Source organism: Trichoderma harzianum (assembly GCF_003025095.1).
Source record: "Trichoderma harzianum CBS 226.95 unplaced genomic scaffold M431scaffold_8, whole genome shotgun sequence".
Lineage (NCBI taxonomy): Eukaryota > Fungi > Ascomycota > Sordariomycetes > Hypocreales > Hypocreaceae > Trichoderma > Trichoderma harzianum.
The window spans coordinates 112,932-128,627 of NW_020209256.1; the positions used below are offsets into that span (position 1 = coordinate 112,932).

At 47.8% G+C, this 15,696-nt stretch overlaps 6 protein-coding genes across 6 annotated transcripts; 3 read left to right on the forward strand and 3 right to left on the reverse strand.

Moving 5' to 3' along the window:
* Nucleotides 1-140: 140 nt before the first annotated feature.
* Nucleotides 141-1,018, reverse strand: M431DRAFT_509409 (hypothetical protein). Its single transcript, XM_024919285.1, has one exon. The coding sequence runs from the start codon at nt 964-966 to the stop codon at nt 157-159; it is 810 nt and encodes a 269-aa protein (XP_024772701.1). The 5' UTR covers nt 967-1,018; the 3' UTR covers nt 141-156.
* Nucleotides 1,019-2,657: 1,639 nt separating this feature from the next.
* M431DRAFT_145803 (hypothetical protein) lies at nt 2,658-4,859 on the forward strand. The gene is made up of 3 exons (XM_024912711.1): nt 2,658-3,217; nt 3,287-4,147; nt 4,207-4,859. The coding sequence occupies exons 1-3, from the start codon at nt 2,807-2,809 to the stop codon at nt 4,495-4,497; spliced, it is 1,563 nt and encodes a 520-aa protein (XP_024772702.1). The 5' UTR covers nt 2,658-2,806; the 3' UTR covers nt 4,498-4,859.
* M431DRAFT_456594 (hypothetical protein) lies at nt 4,530-4,874 on the reverse strand. The gene has a single exon (XM_024915319.1). It carries the CDS (start codon nt 4,741-4,743, stop codon nt 4,561-4,563), a length of 183 nt encoding a protein of 60 aa, XP_024772703.1. The 5' UTR covers nt 4,744-4,874; the 3' UTR covers nt 4,530-4,560.
* Nucleotides 4,875-6,908: 2,034 nt separating this feature from the next.
* Nucleotides 6,909-8,114, forward strand: M431DRAFT_6629 (hypothetical protein; the record flags this gene model as incomplete). Its single annotated transcript, XM_024921703.1, has 1 exon — nt 6,909-8,114. One exon carries the CDS (start codon nt 6,909-6,911, stop codon nt 8,112-8,114), a length of 1,206 nt encoding a protein of 401 aa, XP_024772704.1.
* A 378-nt stretch (nt 8,115-8,492) lies between these two features.
* Nucleotides 8,493-11,959, reverse strand: M431DRAFT_483216 (hypothetical protein; the record flags this gene model as incomplete). Its single annotated transcript, XM_024916106.1, has 2 exons — nt 8,493-9,493; nt 9,559-11,959. The coding sequence occupies 2 exons, from the start codon at nt 11,957-11,959 to the stop codon at nt 8,493-8,495; spliced, it is 3,402 nt and encodes a 1,133-aa protein (XP_024772705.1).
* Nucleotides 11,960-12,256: 297 nt separating this feature from the next.
* On the forward strand, nt 12,257-14,925 carry M431DRAFT_17736 (hypothetical protein). Its single transcript, XM_024913087.1, has 5 exons — nt 12,257-12,739; nt 12,811-13,075; nt 13,129-13,336; nt 13,410-13,883; nt 13,944-14,925. The coding sequence occupies exons 1-5, from the start codon at nt 12,561-12,563 to the stop codon at nt 14,837-14,839; spliced, it is 2,022 nt and encodes a 673-aa protein (XP_024772706.1). The 5' UTR covers nt 12,257-12,560; the 3' UTR covers nt 14,840-14,925.
* The last annotated feature ends 771 nt before the right edge of the window (nt 14,926-15,696 follow it).

Genomic DNA, 15,696 nt, shown 5'->3' on the forward strand with positions numbered 1-15,696 from the left:
TGAAACCAATTTTGCTCCATACTGTTTTGCTCTTCTTTTTAGTAAATGTCCAGATTCGTTGGCAGTAAAGACTTGCCTTTAAAGCAAATAACAAATGAGCAACTTAATCACAAGTTTGGGGGGGAAAAGACTCTATACAGGCCATCATGAGTTCTATTATTCCTTCACTTGAACTTCCTGCCATAGCGTGTCCGGTAAATTCTCCCTATCTACATCAAAGATGTGTGGTAGTACCGTCGGTAGTGCTTCTGATCGTAATTCTGGGAAATCCCTCTTAATCACCGCCAGCAGTTCATCATACCATATCCTGTAGCCTTCGCCAGTGAGATGAACGCCATCTGTCAATAATTCTTTCAGCACTGTTCCGCCCGTGCCTGATTGGCCCGGCACTGGCTGCCCTTTCTTCCATCCTACCCGCTCCATCATTGTATGCCACATGTCAATGAACGGTACGCCACAGCGTGCCGCAACATCCTTCGCCGCCTCCGAATATTTCAGGTTGTGCATCACTCTGTTGTAGATGGGAGGCTCCAGCATATCTTCATCCACAGGACCCGGTCCCACCAGCAGGACTCTCTCGACGCCGGATTTCCGTGCCTGTTCCACAATCCATTCGAGATTCTCGCGATATGTTTCTACCGGCACGGTTTGTATGTCGCGCTCTGATGCATCATTTGTGCCAATTTCAACCACCAACAGTTTGATTGTCTCTCCAGCTGCAGTCTCTGCCCGCAAGGTGGGCAGCAGTACGTGTTTCAGATGAATTGAGCTGTAACCTCCATATCCACGCGCGACCACGGAGAGTTTTCGGAAATAATAATGTTGCAGAGCGGGTGTGAGAGCAAAAGAGAGTGAGTGAATATCGCTGCTGAGTTCTGTAAGGGAGTCTCCAAAGATGAGGATCTTATCGTGTGTGACTCGGCGGATAGCCAGGGCTGACGGCTCGTTGCTTTCGCCGACTGCCATCCTGCTTAGTTAGGACAATTGGTTTTACAGGTGGAAGACCCCAATGCGCGCTGAGATACGTTTAAGAACAATCGTACGTATTAAAGCATTCCAGATGGTAGAAATACCTTGATTGCGTCTCGGATTAATTCTTGGCGATATACTCGGCAAGATACATTGAAGTAAGTTAAACGGCGGGGCTAAGATGACAACTAATGGCCTTTTTGGCGCCGTCTGTATAGCTCCACACCGAGCGATGAGTTTTCGGACTGTCAAGACAATCCAACTTGTGTTTAGTTCTAATATGATTTCACGGTACCTTCAAGGAGTAATTTATTCCATTTGAACTGTTCTTTATTCCCATTCGGGCAACGTCTTCAGTCAGCCGGAGCTTGGTAAGTCATAATCCACTTGGCGAAAAGAATAAAGAACAAATATTCAGGTTCAATTCTTAAAGGGATACTCTCTCTCCGACTTCCTTCACTTGCTGTATTCATCCAGATGTTGAAATGATCTGTCATTTGCCCAACTCAAGAGTCGCAATGTATCAGGCCTTGTCCTTAGGGCTGAACCAATCAAGTCCTGAAGTAAGCGCTATTGAGAAATGCCCGGCGATGGACAATTGCTCCGACTCTCAGATCTAGATTTTCATGCTAAGATATGCGTGATACTACTTCCGCCAGTGGATCAGACGTGCTTATATACCCGATAAACGTATGTATGGAGCATGACTTTGGTGGAGATTATTTGTCTGCCAACAGGCGGGGCAAAGAAATCAGGGCGAAAACAGGCCATGAGAATGTTACGAGTAAGCACTTCCCTCAATACCGATCCACAATCTCCCGTCTCACTTGCTCTACTTCGCCCACCAGATCCTCAAGCCACTCAGAAGCTTGTTTACGAGCATTTTCAAACATCATGATGGATATCTAAGTATAGTAGGCCTATAGCTTTGACGACTAAGGCTCAACTTCCTACTCTGGCCTCAGTTGTACAAATGACGGCTGAGTTCCTCCTTCGGACTTATCACGTCATATTCACAAGCTGACGTACAGACCTACCTCGGCTTCAGCTCATAAAAGTGAGACATGCATTGCGTGGACAGATGCTAACACGGGGTATGACCTAGCACAGCATATAAAACACAGCTTTTCGGGCTTAAAAGGCTTCGTCAAGCCCCCGGGTTCGTGCCGTCCCCCGCGTCTATTGCTGGTAATGATTAGCCCCAACATGTGAAGATCGCACTAGCAGCACACATGACGGACATTAGTTCGAGTCCGGGGAACAATGAGGATCGTGTTGCCAAAAGCGGAAAAGAAACGATTCGCGACGGCCACTCGATAAGATCCGACGCCCGTGCGTTGAGACATCGCCATTCCATCGGTCGACGCCTGTAATAGGTTACAGTGAGACACAATAGGAAATGTCTCTCACCTTTGCTCGTCTTGAGAGATAGACCAGGGTGTCTCGGTATGGCGCCATGTCGTAAATCGCGGGTGAACCATTGGGGTCTGGGGTATTGCTAAACCATGCTTAGTGCGTGCGGAGACACGGCTTTTCGAGTTGTTTGTGGGAGCACCAAACGGGACCGGACGAGCTTGAGGGGTCCGTCTTCAGCAATTGAGTTGGTCCGTCTCTCCTCTCCTGCTGCCGCTATAAATGTAGTGTTATGTAGTGATCCCCGATGGCTCCGTATATAGCCGCTCTATGACCACTCTCAGTTTGTCATAATGAAATGAAGTTCTGATAGCCGAGGGTGTCAGTGCTTTTTTTTCTTCCAAAATTTTTATTCTCGCAATATTCGTTGTTGACTCATTCAGCATTCCTCCAATCCACATGTCCCTTCGCTGACACTGTCGCCATGCAATTGTCTCTAGCAGCGGGCATTGCGGCCGCGGCGTTGGCTTTTGTCTACGTCTTGAACCTGATCCTCGAGAGCTTCCGATACAGAGCCAGATCCAGGGAACTGGGATGCAAGCCCCCCGTGTGGATGTCGGGTTATGACCCGACAGGCATTACCGATATCGTCTTGGGCGTGGATGCGAGCCGCAAGAAGCGATTCCCCATCCACGCTGCTGAGAACTTTGGACGCGAAGACAAGAAGCATGGCCGTACAGTGGGCACGCTGCGTGTTAAGGCGCCGCTTTTCCGAGACACCTTGGTGACGATTGATCCTCAGAACATCCAGACCATTCTTGCGCTGAAATTCAAGGACTTTGGCCTGGGTGTGAACCGGACTGAGAACTTTGAGCCATTACTGGGACATGGCATTGTAAGTTTACGATACAGATATCTATACGCCGTTGTTTGACGATAGCTACTAACTTCTTTTGCGTGCTAGTTCGCGACAAACGGCAAGCAATGGGAGCACTCTAGAGCATTGCTGCGTCCGCAGTTCATCCGTGGCCAAGTCAGCGACCTTAACCTAGAGGAAGAGCACGTCAAGTCTTTGATGACGGTGCTCAATCGTCAGGTTGGTCCGGATGGCTGGACTGATCTTGTAGACCTTCTGCCTCTGTTCTTCCGCCTCACACTGGATTCCGCAACCGAGTTCCTCTTTGGAGAAAGCGTCAATAGCCAGCTCGATCAAGTCCACCCCACATCTGAAAAAGACGGCAACTTCGCATTTGCTTTTGACAAGGCACAGTATAATCTATCGATCGGGGCTCGATTGGGTCCCAACTACTGGGTTGTTCATACTCCCGAGTTTAAACGCATGGTTAAAAGGGTTCACGCCTATGTCGACTACTTTGTTCAAAAGGCTCTCGTTCAGGGCGAGAAAATGCCTGTGAATGAGGACAAATACGTCTTCCTCAATGCACTGGCCAAAGAAACCCGAGATCCCGAAGAGCTGCGATCTCAGCTTCTCAACATATTGCTTGCCGGCCGAGACACCACTGCATCTACGCTGGGATGGTTCTTCTACACCATGGCTGATCCCGCGTATGAGCCCGTATTCCGACGACTGCGAGCAATCATTTTGGAAGAATTCGGAACATATTCCAACCCTAAGGAAATCACATTTGAGAAGATGAAAGGTTGCCAATATCTCCAATGGTGTCTGAACGAATGCCTGCGTTTATATCCCGCAGTGCCGATGAATGTCCGCACTGCACAAGTAGACACGACGCTGCCTATTGGCGGCGGCCCAGACGGACAGTCGCCGATTTTCGTACCAAAGGGCCAGGATGTTGGTTATTCGGTAGGCAACGATCTCAATGCACTCAAATCCAAAGGTAACATGCTAACATGAGCGTTCAGGTTCACTTGATGCACCGCCGCAAGGATATCTGGGGTCCCGATGCCGAAGTCTTCAAGCCAGAGAGATGGGAGACACGCAGGCCGGGCTGGGATTATCTTCCCTTCAATGGAGGACCAAGAATCTGCATCGGCCAGCAATTTGCGCTTACCGAGGTTGGCTATGTTGTCATCCGATTGATGCAGCGCATCGACAACATTGATGGCTCCCAAGTTGGCCCCATCAAGCACGGCCTGACTTTGACCAACTGCCCTGGCGAGGGAGTTAATGTCAAGCTACATTTTGCTGAGTAGATATGACCATCTCGCGAAAAGTTTTCTAGTTTTTTTTTAATCATTTCTCGTGTATTGTTGTATCTACGATGTTGAAATGGAAGAGCGGAGCAGTGGGATGAGCCTACCAAGCTGTTGGGCAAATATGAGCGGTGGAGCGAGCATTAACTGCGTTATCCAGTCAATGTTAAATAGCAATATTGCACCAGAATTGGGCAAAGATTTATGACTTCTTATACTATTCCTATCTCTGTCTCTCTCACACATTCTCTCTGTGTTTGGACCGAGGTTAGCTCCCGTGCGGAGAACTGTCCCAACGGCACAAACATATTTTATCAACCAATGCTCACATACCCTATATAAAGATTGAAGATTAAAGCCCGTGAGACAACCAGTTTTCAATGCAAAAACATCAAATCAAATCTATCCAGTGACTCAAGAAGACTTTCGGACAAGTCGTTGATATCGCAAGCGCTCCACGCTTTGGTATCGCCCGTAAAGTTGGTGTAACGATCACTCTTCTTGCCAGATGTATTATTGCAAGCAATTGTTGATGCTCTCATTAAAAATGATTTCCTTAGTCTCTGTGCTAAAGATTATTCTAGTGTGCTATTTGACTACGCAACCATGTCTCAAACATATCGAATTAAATCATGCAACGGTCGGCACAATTTGAAGACAGAGTTTGTTGAATAACTTGAGTCATTCCGGACTATAGATTGTCCGCCAAGTGCGCTTTCATACAAATTACTGTCACACACCATTTCGCATGATCCGCTGCGCTTGGGCTCGTAATTCTCCGACTTGGCGATTCTAGGTACGACTTTGCAGTACACACCAACATCATCTGGGATTTAAGCTTGGTTCTAAATGCTTGATTCTTACGAACTAAAGACAAGAAATCGCGGGGAAGGTCAAGCGAATTGGAGAAATACAAGTTTCTTGTTGTTGTAAATAAACCCATCCGAACCTTCTCCTCAATTGACCATTGGCTCGGGCTTCACACTCCGGTCAATTGTGGTACGAGGCGAAAATGGCGCAAAGGTTCATCCAATGATTCGGCTGTGTTTCCGCCTAGCCTTTCTTGCCTCTTATGTTAGGGAACATTCATACTTTTATGCTAAGTGAACTACTATGCTTGGCTGTGCAGTGGCGCGAGCCGTACACGAGCTTGCGTGGAGTTTTCTCGTCTTTGCCTCGCTGCTTTACCTCGCATGTGATCGTTCACCGATAAAGGAACTGACATGTTAGCTCTAGCCAGGGGAATTGGCTGATCCTTGTCTCCATGGGAAAGTCGTCTTTGGCGGTGTTTTAGGAAACTGGACCTGCATCTGACATGCCACCTCATCAGTGGCAGGAAGCATTGGCAGACAGCTCCATCATCTCCATTATACTATGGAGAAACAAACAATTAGGTTATCTCAGCTCCTCCACCAATACAATGCTCCTAAAGAGCGGATATAGTTGAAACATGCTTAGTATGTAAGAAGAGACTCAGGCCTTTCGTTGGTCATTTCTGGCGGGGATGGTCCACTGCGATCGGCCGGGCTGATCGCCTCTTCCTGGGGCTCTTTGTTGCAGATCGCCAAAAGGCCTCACCAAAGCTGTTTGACCTTTTGAACAAAGCGCTCGTGTCAGATGAGGATCTCCGATACCGTAGCATGTGAAATAAAGTTCAACGTGCTGATTCGAGCATGTGTTACCCAGTTCCTGGACCCTGAGTGGTACCTCTATTTCCGGATGGCACAAATGACAGTAAATAGAAGACTCGCTCTCGGACAACCTTATGTTAAATGAAACCATGCTTAATGCTCCCAGGCCGATCTGAGACTGAGATTGGCCTATATTCTCCGATAGCATAACCCATGACATTAGATCTTTAACTGTAAAACACCAAATAGTGTCGGCTCGGTATTAAGGGCACTATTCGGGTCAGCCTTGGTCGCATCCACAGGCTCCACGATCTCCACGTCTTTGTCCACTGCGCTTGTTGCTAGCAAGTTATAGGATGACTTCCGAGCTGACTCGCAAAAGTTCAGGAATCTCTTTGCACCCAGCTGCCAAATTAGGCTGTTTAATGAGGCGCTGCAGTATCGTAAAATCCTACAAGTAGTTTCGAATGTCTATCAAAGTAACCTCATGTCGTCGGAAGCACTCCGACCTTCTCTTCTTATACTAACCCCCTAATATTCGCGATATCAAAAGGACTTTCGTGATATCTCGTGTATGTTTTATCGTGTTGTTTCTTGTTGGAAGTTATTGCCGTCGATCCCCCTAAAGACAGAAGATAAATAAGGTGGACAATCTCGCCTAGAGCCTAGGTAATTAGAAGTCATTCACCACAGCATCACGAGAATCCTTTCTGATCAGTTCTTATTTATTCAGCCCAGTTTCTTTTCTAGAAGATATTCGCTTCTTCCACATACTTCACAATGCAGCCCATCACATTCGGCAGTTTCCTTGTCACATTCCTGTCTGCCTCTATGGCAGCAGGCAGTGCTATTCCCAACGCCATCTCCACCTCTGGCTCTTTCGAGATCAAGAGTACTGAGAACAAAGGCTTCACAGGCCGCAATGGTCCTCTAGCTTTGGCCCGCGCCTACGCCAAGTATGGCGTTCCAGTTTCCAAGACGTTGACTGAGGCTATTGAGCTCGTCAAGTCCACCCAGCTTGTCAAGCGCGGCGGCAGCGGCAATGTCACCGCTACACCTGACGGTGATGACCTCCAATATCTAGTCCCTGTTCAGATAGGCACTCCTCCTCAGAAACTCAACTTGGATTTTGATACCGGTAGCTCCGACCTCTGGGTCTTCTCTTCCGAGACGGACTCCAGCTCTTCTCAGGGCCATGATCTCTACGACCCATCCAAGAGCTCTTCATCCAAGAAGTTGGATGGCGCGTCTTGGAATATTACTTATGGAGACCAATCATCATCCTCTGGAGACGTGTATACCGATGTTGTTACCGTTGGAAGCCTCACTGTGAAGACACAGGCGGTTGAGTCTGCTAAGCAAGTCTCGGCTCAGTTTGCCTCAGGTCACAATGATGGTCTCGTGGGTCTCGCTTTCAGCTCCATTAACACTGTCACGCCTACTCCTCAGAAGACCTGGTTCGACAACATTGTCGGCAGCCTCGATTCTCCTCTCTTTGTCGCCGATCTCCGCCACGAGACTCCTGGCAGCTACATCTTCGGCGCTGTCCCCTCTGCTGCAAGCAATATCCTCTATGCTCCCATCGACAACAGCAAGGGCTTTTGGCAATTCAGCACCAGCAGCGATATTGGCGGAGAATTTGATGCTATTGCTGACACCGGCACAACTCTAATTCTGGCCGGTGACGACCTCGCTAAAGCTTACTACCAGAAGGTCCAGGGCGCCCGCCTGGATCCGGTGCAAGGAGGCTATGTTTTCGGCTGTAACACCACTCTCCCTGACTTCAAATTCACCGTCGGAGAGGGTGCGATCACAGTTCCCGGTAGTTTGGTCAACTACGCCCCGGCCGGCAATGGCGAGTGTTTTGGTGGTATCCAGCCCTCTGGTGGCTTGCCGTTCACCATCTTGGGCGATATTGCCCTCAAAGCTGCACATGTTATCTTTGACAGCGGCAAGACTCAGATTGGCTGGGCACAGAAGAAGTAAGCGGTGTGTGCTTGGTTCTAGATACTAAGCAAGTGTAATTTCGGGGTACCCAATAAGGATTCGATTGGAAGAAGATACTATGGATCATACTGAAAGCGAGCTGGAGTTTGTTCTCACGATCTGATACCATTGTCATATTTTGTCATATGTAAATTTTTTTACAGTTCTGCCAATACATGGAATAAGCCATATGGCGCTTATTATTTACAAATATACTCCATCATCTAATAAGTTGTGCTTTGTAGGGTATCACAAGGTGTCAATTTAACTGCACTGTAGTAAAATTCTTCGAGTCAACATGGCTATTGCCTCCTTAGCAAGTCACACAGTAATTCACGAAACGGAACCAACCATACTCGTAGGACATGATTAATCCCCTCAATAGTGGCTGAATCCATTCTGGTTCTGCTGCCGACGTTGCGGAGCTCCCCCGTTCCACTCATCGCTCACTCCTTGCTCTCCTCCGGCTTTCATTTGTGGATTTCCTCCAATGTCATAGCCTTGTGGTCCACTGGGGCCTCCCACGGATGAACCGTACGGTGCTTGAGTAGTATAGTTTGGGCTACCAGAGCTGCTAGGGGTATTGCCCGCCAAGTGCGCCGGGTGTTGTGAGAACTGGTGCGGCGGAGGGTGTCCATGGGCTTGCTGCTGCGCAGGCGGCTGATATCCAGGGACAGGCGGGCGTGCGGCCGCGTTATTCGACCATCCTTCTGCTCCTTGCCTTTGCGTTGAATTTGGGTTCATGTTAACTGGAGCCTGTACCGGCCGTTGCCACGGAAAACTTCCCGCTCTGGGTAGATATCCTGGGACCTGAGGCTGACCATGAGCCATATAGGCATTGGCTGCTCCTCCTCTTGCAAGAGGATTCCAGTCGTCGTCTCTCTCATATCGGTCGTGTGCAAGATAACTATCAGTGTCTCCAAGACATGCCACGCGATACTCATCGTAGCGTCTAGTAGTTTCTTCAACCTTCTTGAAGTGCTTCGAAGTTAGTTGCTTCTGTAGTCCCTCTGGTCGCTCACCCATGTCTCCCTCGTAATGAGCCAACGAAGCAGCAATGAGAAATGCGTTACGAATCTGTCGTCCATTCCACCGCCCAATGCCATCCGTGTGATTTCTCCAGTGTTCGCTGGCGAAAGCAATGATATCTGCCTCATCGATATATAATTTATTGTGCCTCGGTGCCTTGGCGGCTTGGTCTTCGATCTCTTTGAGTCGCAAAATGTTCAACTTAAATATGGCAACGACTTGCTCCTCAGTGAGGAAATTGTAGTGAAGATTGAGGTGCACTCGTGATTTGACTGCTTCATCAAGCACACCGGGTCGATTGGTAGTGAGGAACAGAATACCATTGTAGTATTCGAGCATGCGTAAAAAGACTAGAATAGAGTAGCGTAAACTGTTAGTATTGAAGGATGTTAATTGCATACCGCGCAGTTCTTACCGGAAACAAGGGCATTCCTTTCCAAGTCTTTTCTGTCTCTCTGTGTAATAAAGACATCCGCCTCATCCAGCAAAAGGACACAGTCCCACAGGTGAGCCAAGCGAAATATCTCGCTCAAAGAGCTCTCCACACTCTCAGGAGTAAATCCCAAATCTCCGCATGTGATGGGGAACAGAGGCTTCTCGAACTTCTGGGCGACCGCTTCAGCAGTAGCAGTTTTACCGACTCCCGGCACACCAAAGAGCAGAATCACGATGCCCTTGCCTTTGCCACGGATAAGATCCTGTGTTGCAATCTCGACGCTGCTTTCGTTCACTCTCTTCTTGAAATGAGAGTAGACTAGAGATTGAATGAGAGTCTTGTGCTCTGTGGAAATCTGAAGGCTATCGAAAGCTCGATCCTTGTCTTTGAGCTCAGGAAATGAGACATCGCGAACATCAACTTGCACAAACTTGCGCTCCCAAAGGGCATATGCAAAGAGCCGCCTGGGCAAAAGCGCAAGGTTGTCACCTTCGAGTTCGCCAATCTCATTATCATTGTCCTTCTTCTTTCTCAGCAACAAATCTGTCTCGATAAATTTGTTCATCTGGAGTATATCGACACCGTCTTCGGTAATAACCTTGTCTTCCCATGCGTCCTTAAGGTTTGTGCGCTTACTGTCGTGCCATTCCTGCAGAGGGCTCTCATTGTCGATTGAAATCACAACTTTGTAAGTGGTCGGGTCGACTGCTAGAATATCGGGTTTCCAGGAAGGGTCTGTGTTGAAGGCCTCCTCAAAATCGACAAGAATCTCGCTTTCAATGTGCTCTGGGCTTGTCATTATTCTGCCGTTCTTGTCCTCAACAGATTGGCCAAGAGGTGTCTTGATAAGGGTCCAGCCACGGTAGAAGCTGTATCTCTTTGCTGGATCAATATGTTGAATGAACTTGCTTCCGTATTGTCTACCCCTCTCCATTATTTCGTCCTTCTGCTGGACGTATCTCATAGGATAGCAGGCCAACTGAGTGATCTCGCGCTCGCCTTCGAAAGAAGGGATCTCAATTGTACGTCCGACTGCACGATAGTTCTGGCCATCGTAATCGATGTGGTAGCAATTTATAGACCAAGTGGATTCCATTTTCATGCAGGTGTCGCAGGTACAGCCATCAATAATCGACTGCTTGAATGGAGCTCGATATATCCTCCACACCATTTGGTCGGTATGAGATCCTCTCGTATTGTGGTTGGATGACGATGTTGTTGTCTCCATCGGGCCATCTCCAAACCCTGCCTGTAGGCGCTGAAAGACGCCATCCCAGCCCATTGGGATTCGCGCTCGAACTCCGCTGTTCAGATTAGGCACATAGACCAGGTCTCCTGGTTTGAAGAGGTACCAGAGCAAGTCCCATCTGATCTTCGTAGGAGCATTGTTCATATCTTCGTCCTGGAATCGCAGATATTCTGGCATAATCTGCTCATCGATAAACTTTACATAGAGTCTCATCTCGGCAAGGGTATCGGTATCATTGAAGAGGGAGTCGATTCCGAGCGTATCCCCTTCCGATTTCTCTTTACCTTTTTCAGGGCTTAGACCTTCAGCCGGCTGGCGATCAGCAGGCTTTCCGTCGGTATTCGAAGCCGATTCTTCTAGCTCAGCCAGTGCTTGTTTCATCTCATCATGAAAGTGTATGAGATAACGGAAAGGCCGACGGAAAACATGAGGCCGGCCATTCCACTTTTTCCCAGCCGGGCTTTGGCGACCAAGATACATCATGACCGCCCTTGAGTTAATTCTGACTCGTTGCAGCCAAACCTCGTCTCCGTCATCGGTGACAGTCTTGTGCTGTGGATTCCGCCGGCCAAAACCTCTGCGAAGTCCACCTCCCCCTCCCCAGCCGCCCATATACTGATAATCTTGAAGACCTTCATAGAGAAGGGCCGATTCTTCGATTTCCGCCTTGAGGGAATCGCCGGCGACAAGCGTCTCGATAGCGTGGTTGTGCTCCTCTGTTTGATGGTTCTTGAACTCGTCCCAAGAGAAACATTCTCGCAGCTTTGGGATAACGCGTGAGAATGCCTGCATGGGCTTTGGCTTTGGCTTCTCAGTTTTCTTCTCCGGCACAGTATTATTGGCTGGTGCAGGAGCCTTCGTAGACTTCTCTGTTGTTGTCGTTTCAGACTCTTCCTTCTTCATTTTGGATTCATCTTGTTTTGTATCGTCTTTGTTGGTATTCTCATCTTTTGAAGACTCAGGTGTTTTGCCGTCGCCGGAGTTGTCTTTGGGCTTGTCGTTTTGTTCTGCGACTTCCTTGACAGAATCATTCTTGGCCTCCTCCACAGTAGATGAGTTTGATGTTGCGCTTTCTTTACCAGAGCTTGTCGCGCCATTCTGGTCGGCAGCGGTACCCGCGTCTGCAGCCATATTTGTTACGTTTGTTCAACTATTGGAATGAAGATAGTTGCGAAATAGGGCTGGTCTTGGCAAATGCTTCCTCCAAGAGGGGATGACTCCCTTAAGAACTGTGGAGACGAAACTGCAAGTAAATGGGTAAATGAGGCGACATAAGCAATTGCTCTCAGTTAGGCATAGGTCCATGCATGGTAAGTCGCGAATTGTAATCAGAGCCTCGGCTTGGGGCTCAACGAAAGACGTGATCCAGTAAAATCTTCCCACCTTGCAACCAGGAGCTTGATTCTGTGCAAAAGCAGCTCTGAAAGAGCAGGGCCTGTGTCGAATGAGAATCCTGTATTAAGAGACTAATGCAGCTTATAAATACTCAGCCCACATTTCCTTCTTGTCATTTATGACTTGAGTCCTTTTTGGAAGAGATGAGGGCATCCATTCTGAGCGGGGTATCGGTATCAACTTCGGAATTTGTCATTGTTTTCAGCCTCAACTAACTGGGGCTGTCAAGTCTTTGTATCCCCTTCATTAGAGAAAGGCTGCTATACGAGTGTCTTCTACCTAGCTGTTGTTTCTCTTATTATTGTTGTTGTGTAAAGATCATATCGTGTAGTTCGCCATGAGTTATCGACGGCCTTTAGACGTGGGCCAGGGGATGAGGGATGTGATGAGTAATGATCGCGAGATTCAAGTGATGAAAGACTGGAGACAAAATGAGGGCGCGTCTGTTCACCAGGGGTTGGCCTCACCAACAGAGTATAATAATCAGCGTGCAGAATGGAGGATCCCTATCAACCGGTAAATTATTGCATTCTCTTTTTCCACGTCTCGCGACTGTTTGTGATCCTAGCCTTCTAATTTGGCCATAGCAAGCTAGAAGATTTGTCTGAGGCTCTTAAATCTTTTCAAGTTGGCGATTCGGCAACGATTACTCAAGATGTTAGCTGGAGAGGAGTTTGCGACTGTATTGAGGAAGCGAAAAAGAGTTATGACAAAAAAGCCGAAGATAATCCCTTTAGAGGATGGATAAGGAAAGGCGACGTAGCCATTGGCATCTTAGAACGGCTTTCTGACTCGATTCCTGATGAGAACGGTCTCAGTATCCTCAGGACAGGCCTGGTATTTATCTTCCAAGCAAGTCTACCACAGGAAAAGCGATTGTGTGTTATTGTCTAATTGTCTTCCAGTCCTTCCAAAAAAGACTCTCTAATGTGGGAAACATTCTGCAAGAGCTCGACGAAGTTCCTGGGGTCTTGGCCAGTGTCTACCAAATAAGCGATGTATATCGCGGAGAAGTGCGGTTAAAAAACTTGGTCTGGGACTTTTATGGGACATTGGTAGACTGTCTTTCAGAGCTCCTGAATATTTTGAACAGGACGTATAAGGACGTTAACGGTAAGACTACGTTGACTTTGGCATCGCAAGGGAGGTATATGCGCACGGTGTTCTTTCTAACAAGAGGCACTAGTTTTCAAGAAGATTGGCAAACAGATTCCGGAGGTAGAAGCGGCAAAGATTAGTGGCATATCGAAACGGATATACAAGGCAAAGCAATTGGTCTTTGAAGCCACATCTCATTTGGATAGGAACGTATGGCAAGACACTAAAGTGTCGGCGCAGCAAGGGCGTATCGCAGCCGAGGCCACCCGGAAAACAGCTCATGATATCAAAGTCAAGGTTGTGGAACTGCAACAAGAGACGAGCGAAGGCCATGACAGGTTGTCTTCTCAGGTGGACCAGTTTCGCTCACAGATGGTTGAAGCTGCTAACGGAATGAGCGACGAGATGGCACAGACAAGGAAACGACTGACTAAAGATGGGGAAGAGAGAAAAGAGTTTGAGGCAGGGCTACAGAGACTTGTCGAAGCTTTGCCCGCGTCAATTCACGAGCAGCTGCAGAGCGCCTTGTATCAATTTGTGGCGGATGCTATTGTCCAGCGAAGTAAGTATGCCTCCTTCCTGTGTCAAACAGAATAATAAAAACTAACTTGAAGATTGATAGGCCTCTTTGCGCTCCCGTCAAATACCCTTGCTCCCAACCCAACACCGCAACAAACCATTCAGCATACGCCCGCGCCCGCCTTGACTGAGAGCGATATCGTCAACTTACTTCAGACGCCCGATCCCATCGCAGATGCGGAGCGTATTCTGCGCAAAGAAAGTCTAATGAGCGATGAAGCACTAGGATATGCCACTCTTTTAAGGCAAAAACGACAATTCCAAGAATGGTTATCATCCGAAGCGCCTGGCTTGGTGCTAGTTGATGGTTGCTGTCGTACAGAAAGTGTAGGACGATCATCTCCAATGTCTTTCTTTACGGCTTCTTTCGCGTCTACTCTCCTCCAAACTCAGAGCGGTATGGTACTGCAGTTCTTTTGTAGCAGTCATACCGACCCTCTAAAGGATGATTCTGGTCCCAAGGGACTCCTAAGGAGTATCATTTGCCAACTACTGCTGTATCCGAAACCCTATAGCCTCTCCCTTGACTTTGTTGATCAAAGCTTGTATGACGCGGTAGCAGCAGGCAACACCGATGCGCTTTGCTTCATGTTTGAACGACTATTCTGGCAAATACAGCCAACTACCACGGTCTATATCCTCTTGGATAGCATTTCAGATTTTGAGTCCAATCTCCACGACAACGGAGAAAGAATGGAGCGAGTATTGGCTTCGTTCCAACGGCTAATAAGGCCTGTTCTCCAAGGATTTGCTTTCGGGCCAAGACTAAAGCTCTTTATGACAAGCCCCAATAGGAGCCATTTACTAGTTCATCGCATCGATCGCGCCAGAGAAAATATTCGGCTCAATGCTGCAGCTCTAGGCGATATACCGAGAGGCAGCGACAGATTGTCACGAGAAACACGACGAGCAAGATCGCCGCTGCCTCTTAGTTATTAGATTTTATGGGATTCAAGTAGGCGCAGGCAACTGTATTAATCATTCATAATAAAAATTGATTGGGCGGGTGATGTTAGTGTTTTTCCTTAGGTCCTCATAATTCCCGTGCTCCATTTCGTTCTAGCTGCCTGTGGTGTATTAAAACTGCTGTGCCTGTCTCACGGCCTTTGCGCTATGGCGATGCTAACTAAAGCCGCAGTTGTGCTGTAAGCCATAGAGACCTTTTTGGAAAAGAAGACAATTCACATATCATGCGCGAACTCAGAGCGTTGTAACTTTCAAAAGAGCGCAGTTTAAGCCGGGTTTTTTTTTTTTTTTTTTAGTTTCCTCGGTTCGGCTCGTTTGTGCTCATGGTGTATATCCAGTTTACATGACCTCGGTCACGGGCTAAAGTATATTCGAGATGTGCCCAGTGAGACAGTGGATGATGACGAGACAGTGCGAAGTTACAGACAGATACGTAGACCACATGCGCATTTCACGCTTTGATGCTCAAGTCAGCAGCCTAGTGCGCGAGATGCATGGTCTTGAAAGTCTTACAAGATGTGTCGACAAAGTTCTATTCTTTGACTGCCTATAGTACTCATTCTCTTTCATCTGGATCTCATTCGGCATATTTTCACGAGGGTTATGATTCAGCTGCCATTCGCACTTCGCGATGTTCCTAGTGGCGACCAATTGGGTTGCATTGCATTCCGACCTGCCATATGTAGTCATGAATCCGCTAGCCAATGTCCCTTCAAAGCTGCTCTCAAGTCTAGGCACTTAAAGCTTTTCGTAAAGTTTGCATTAGCTAGAGGATATCATTGGTGTCTCCTTTCCCCTTGAACTACTCTTAATGACCTAGTGTCCTAAGC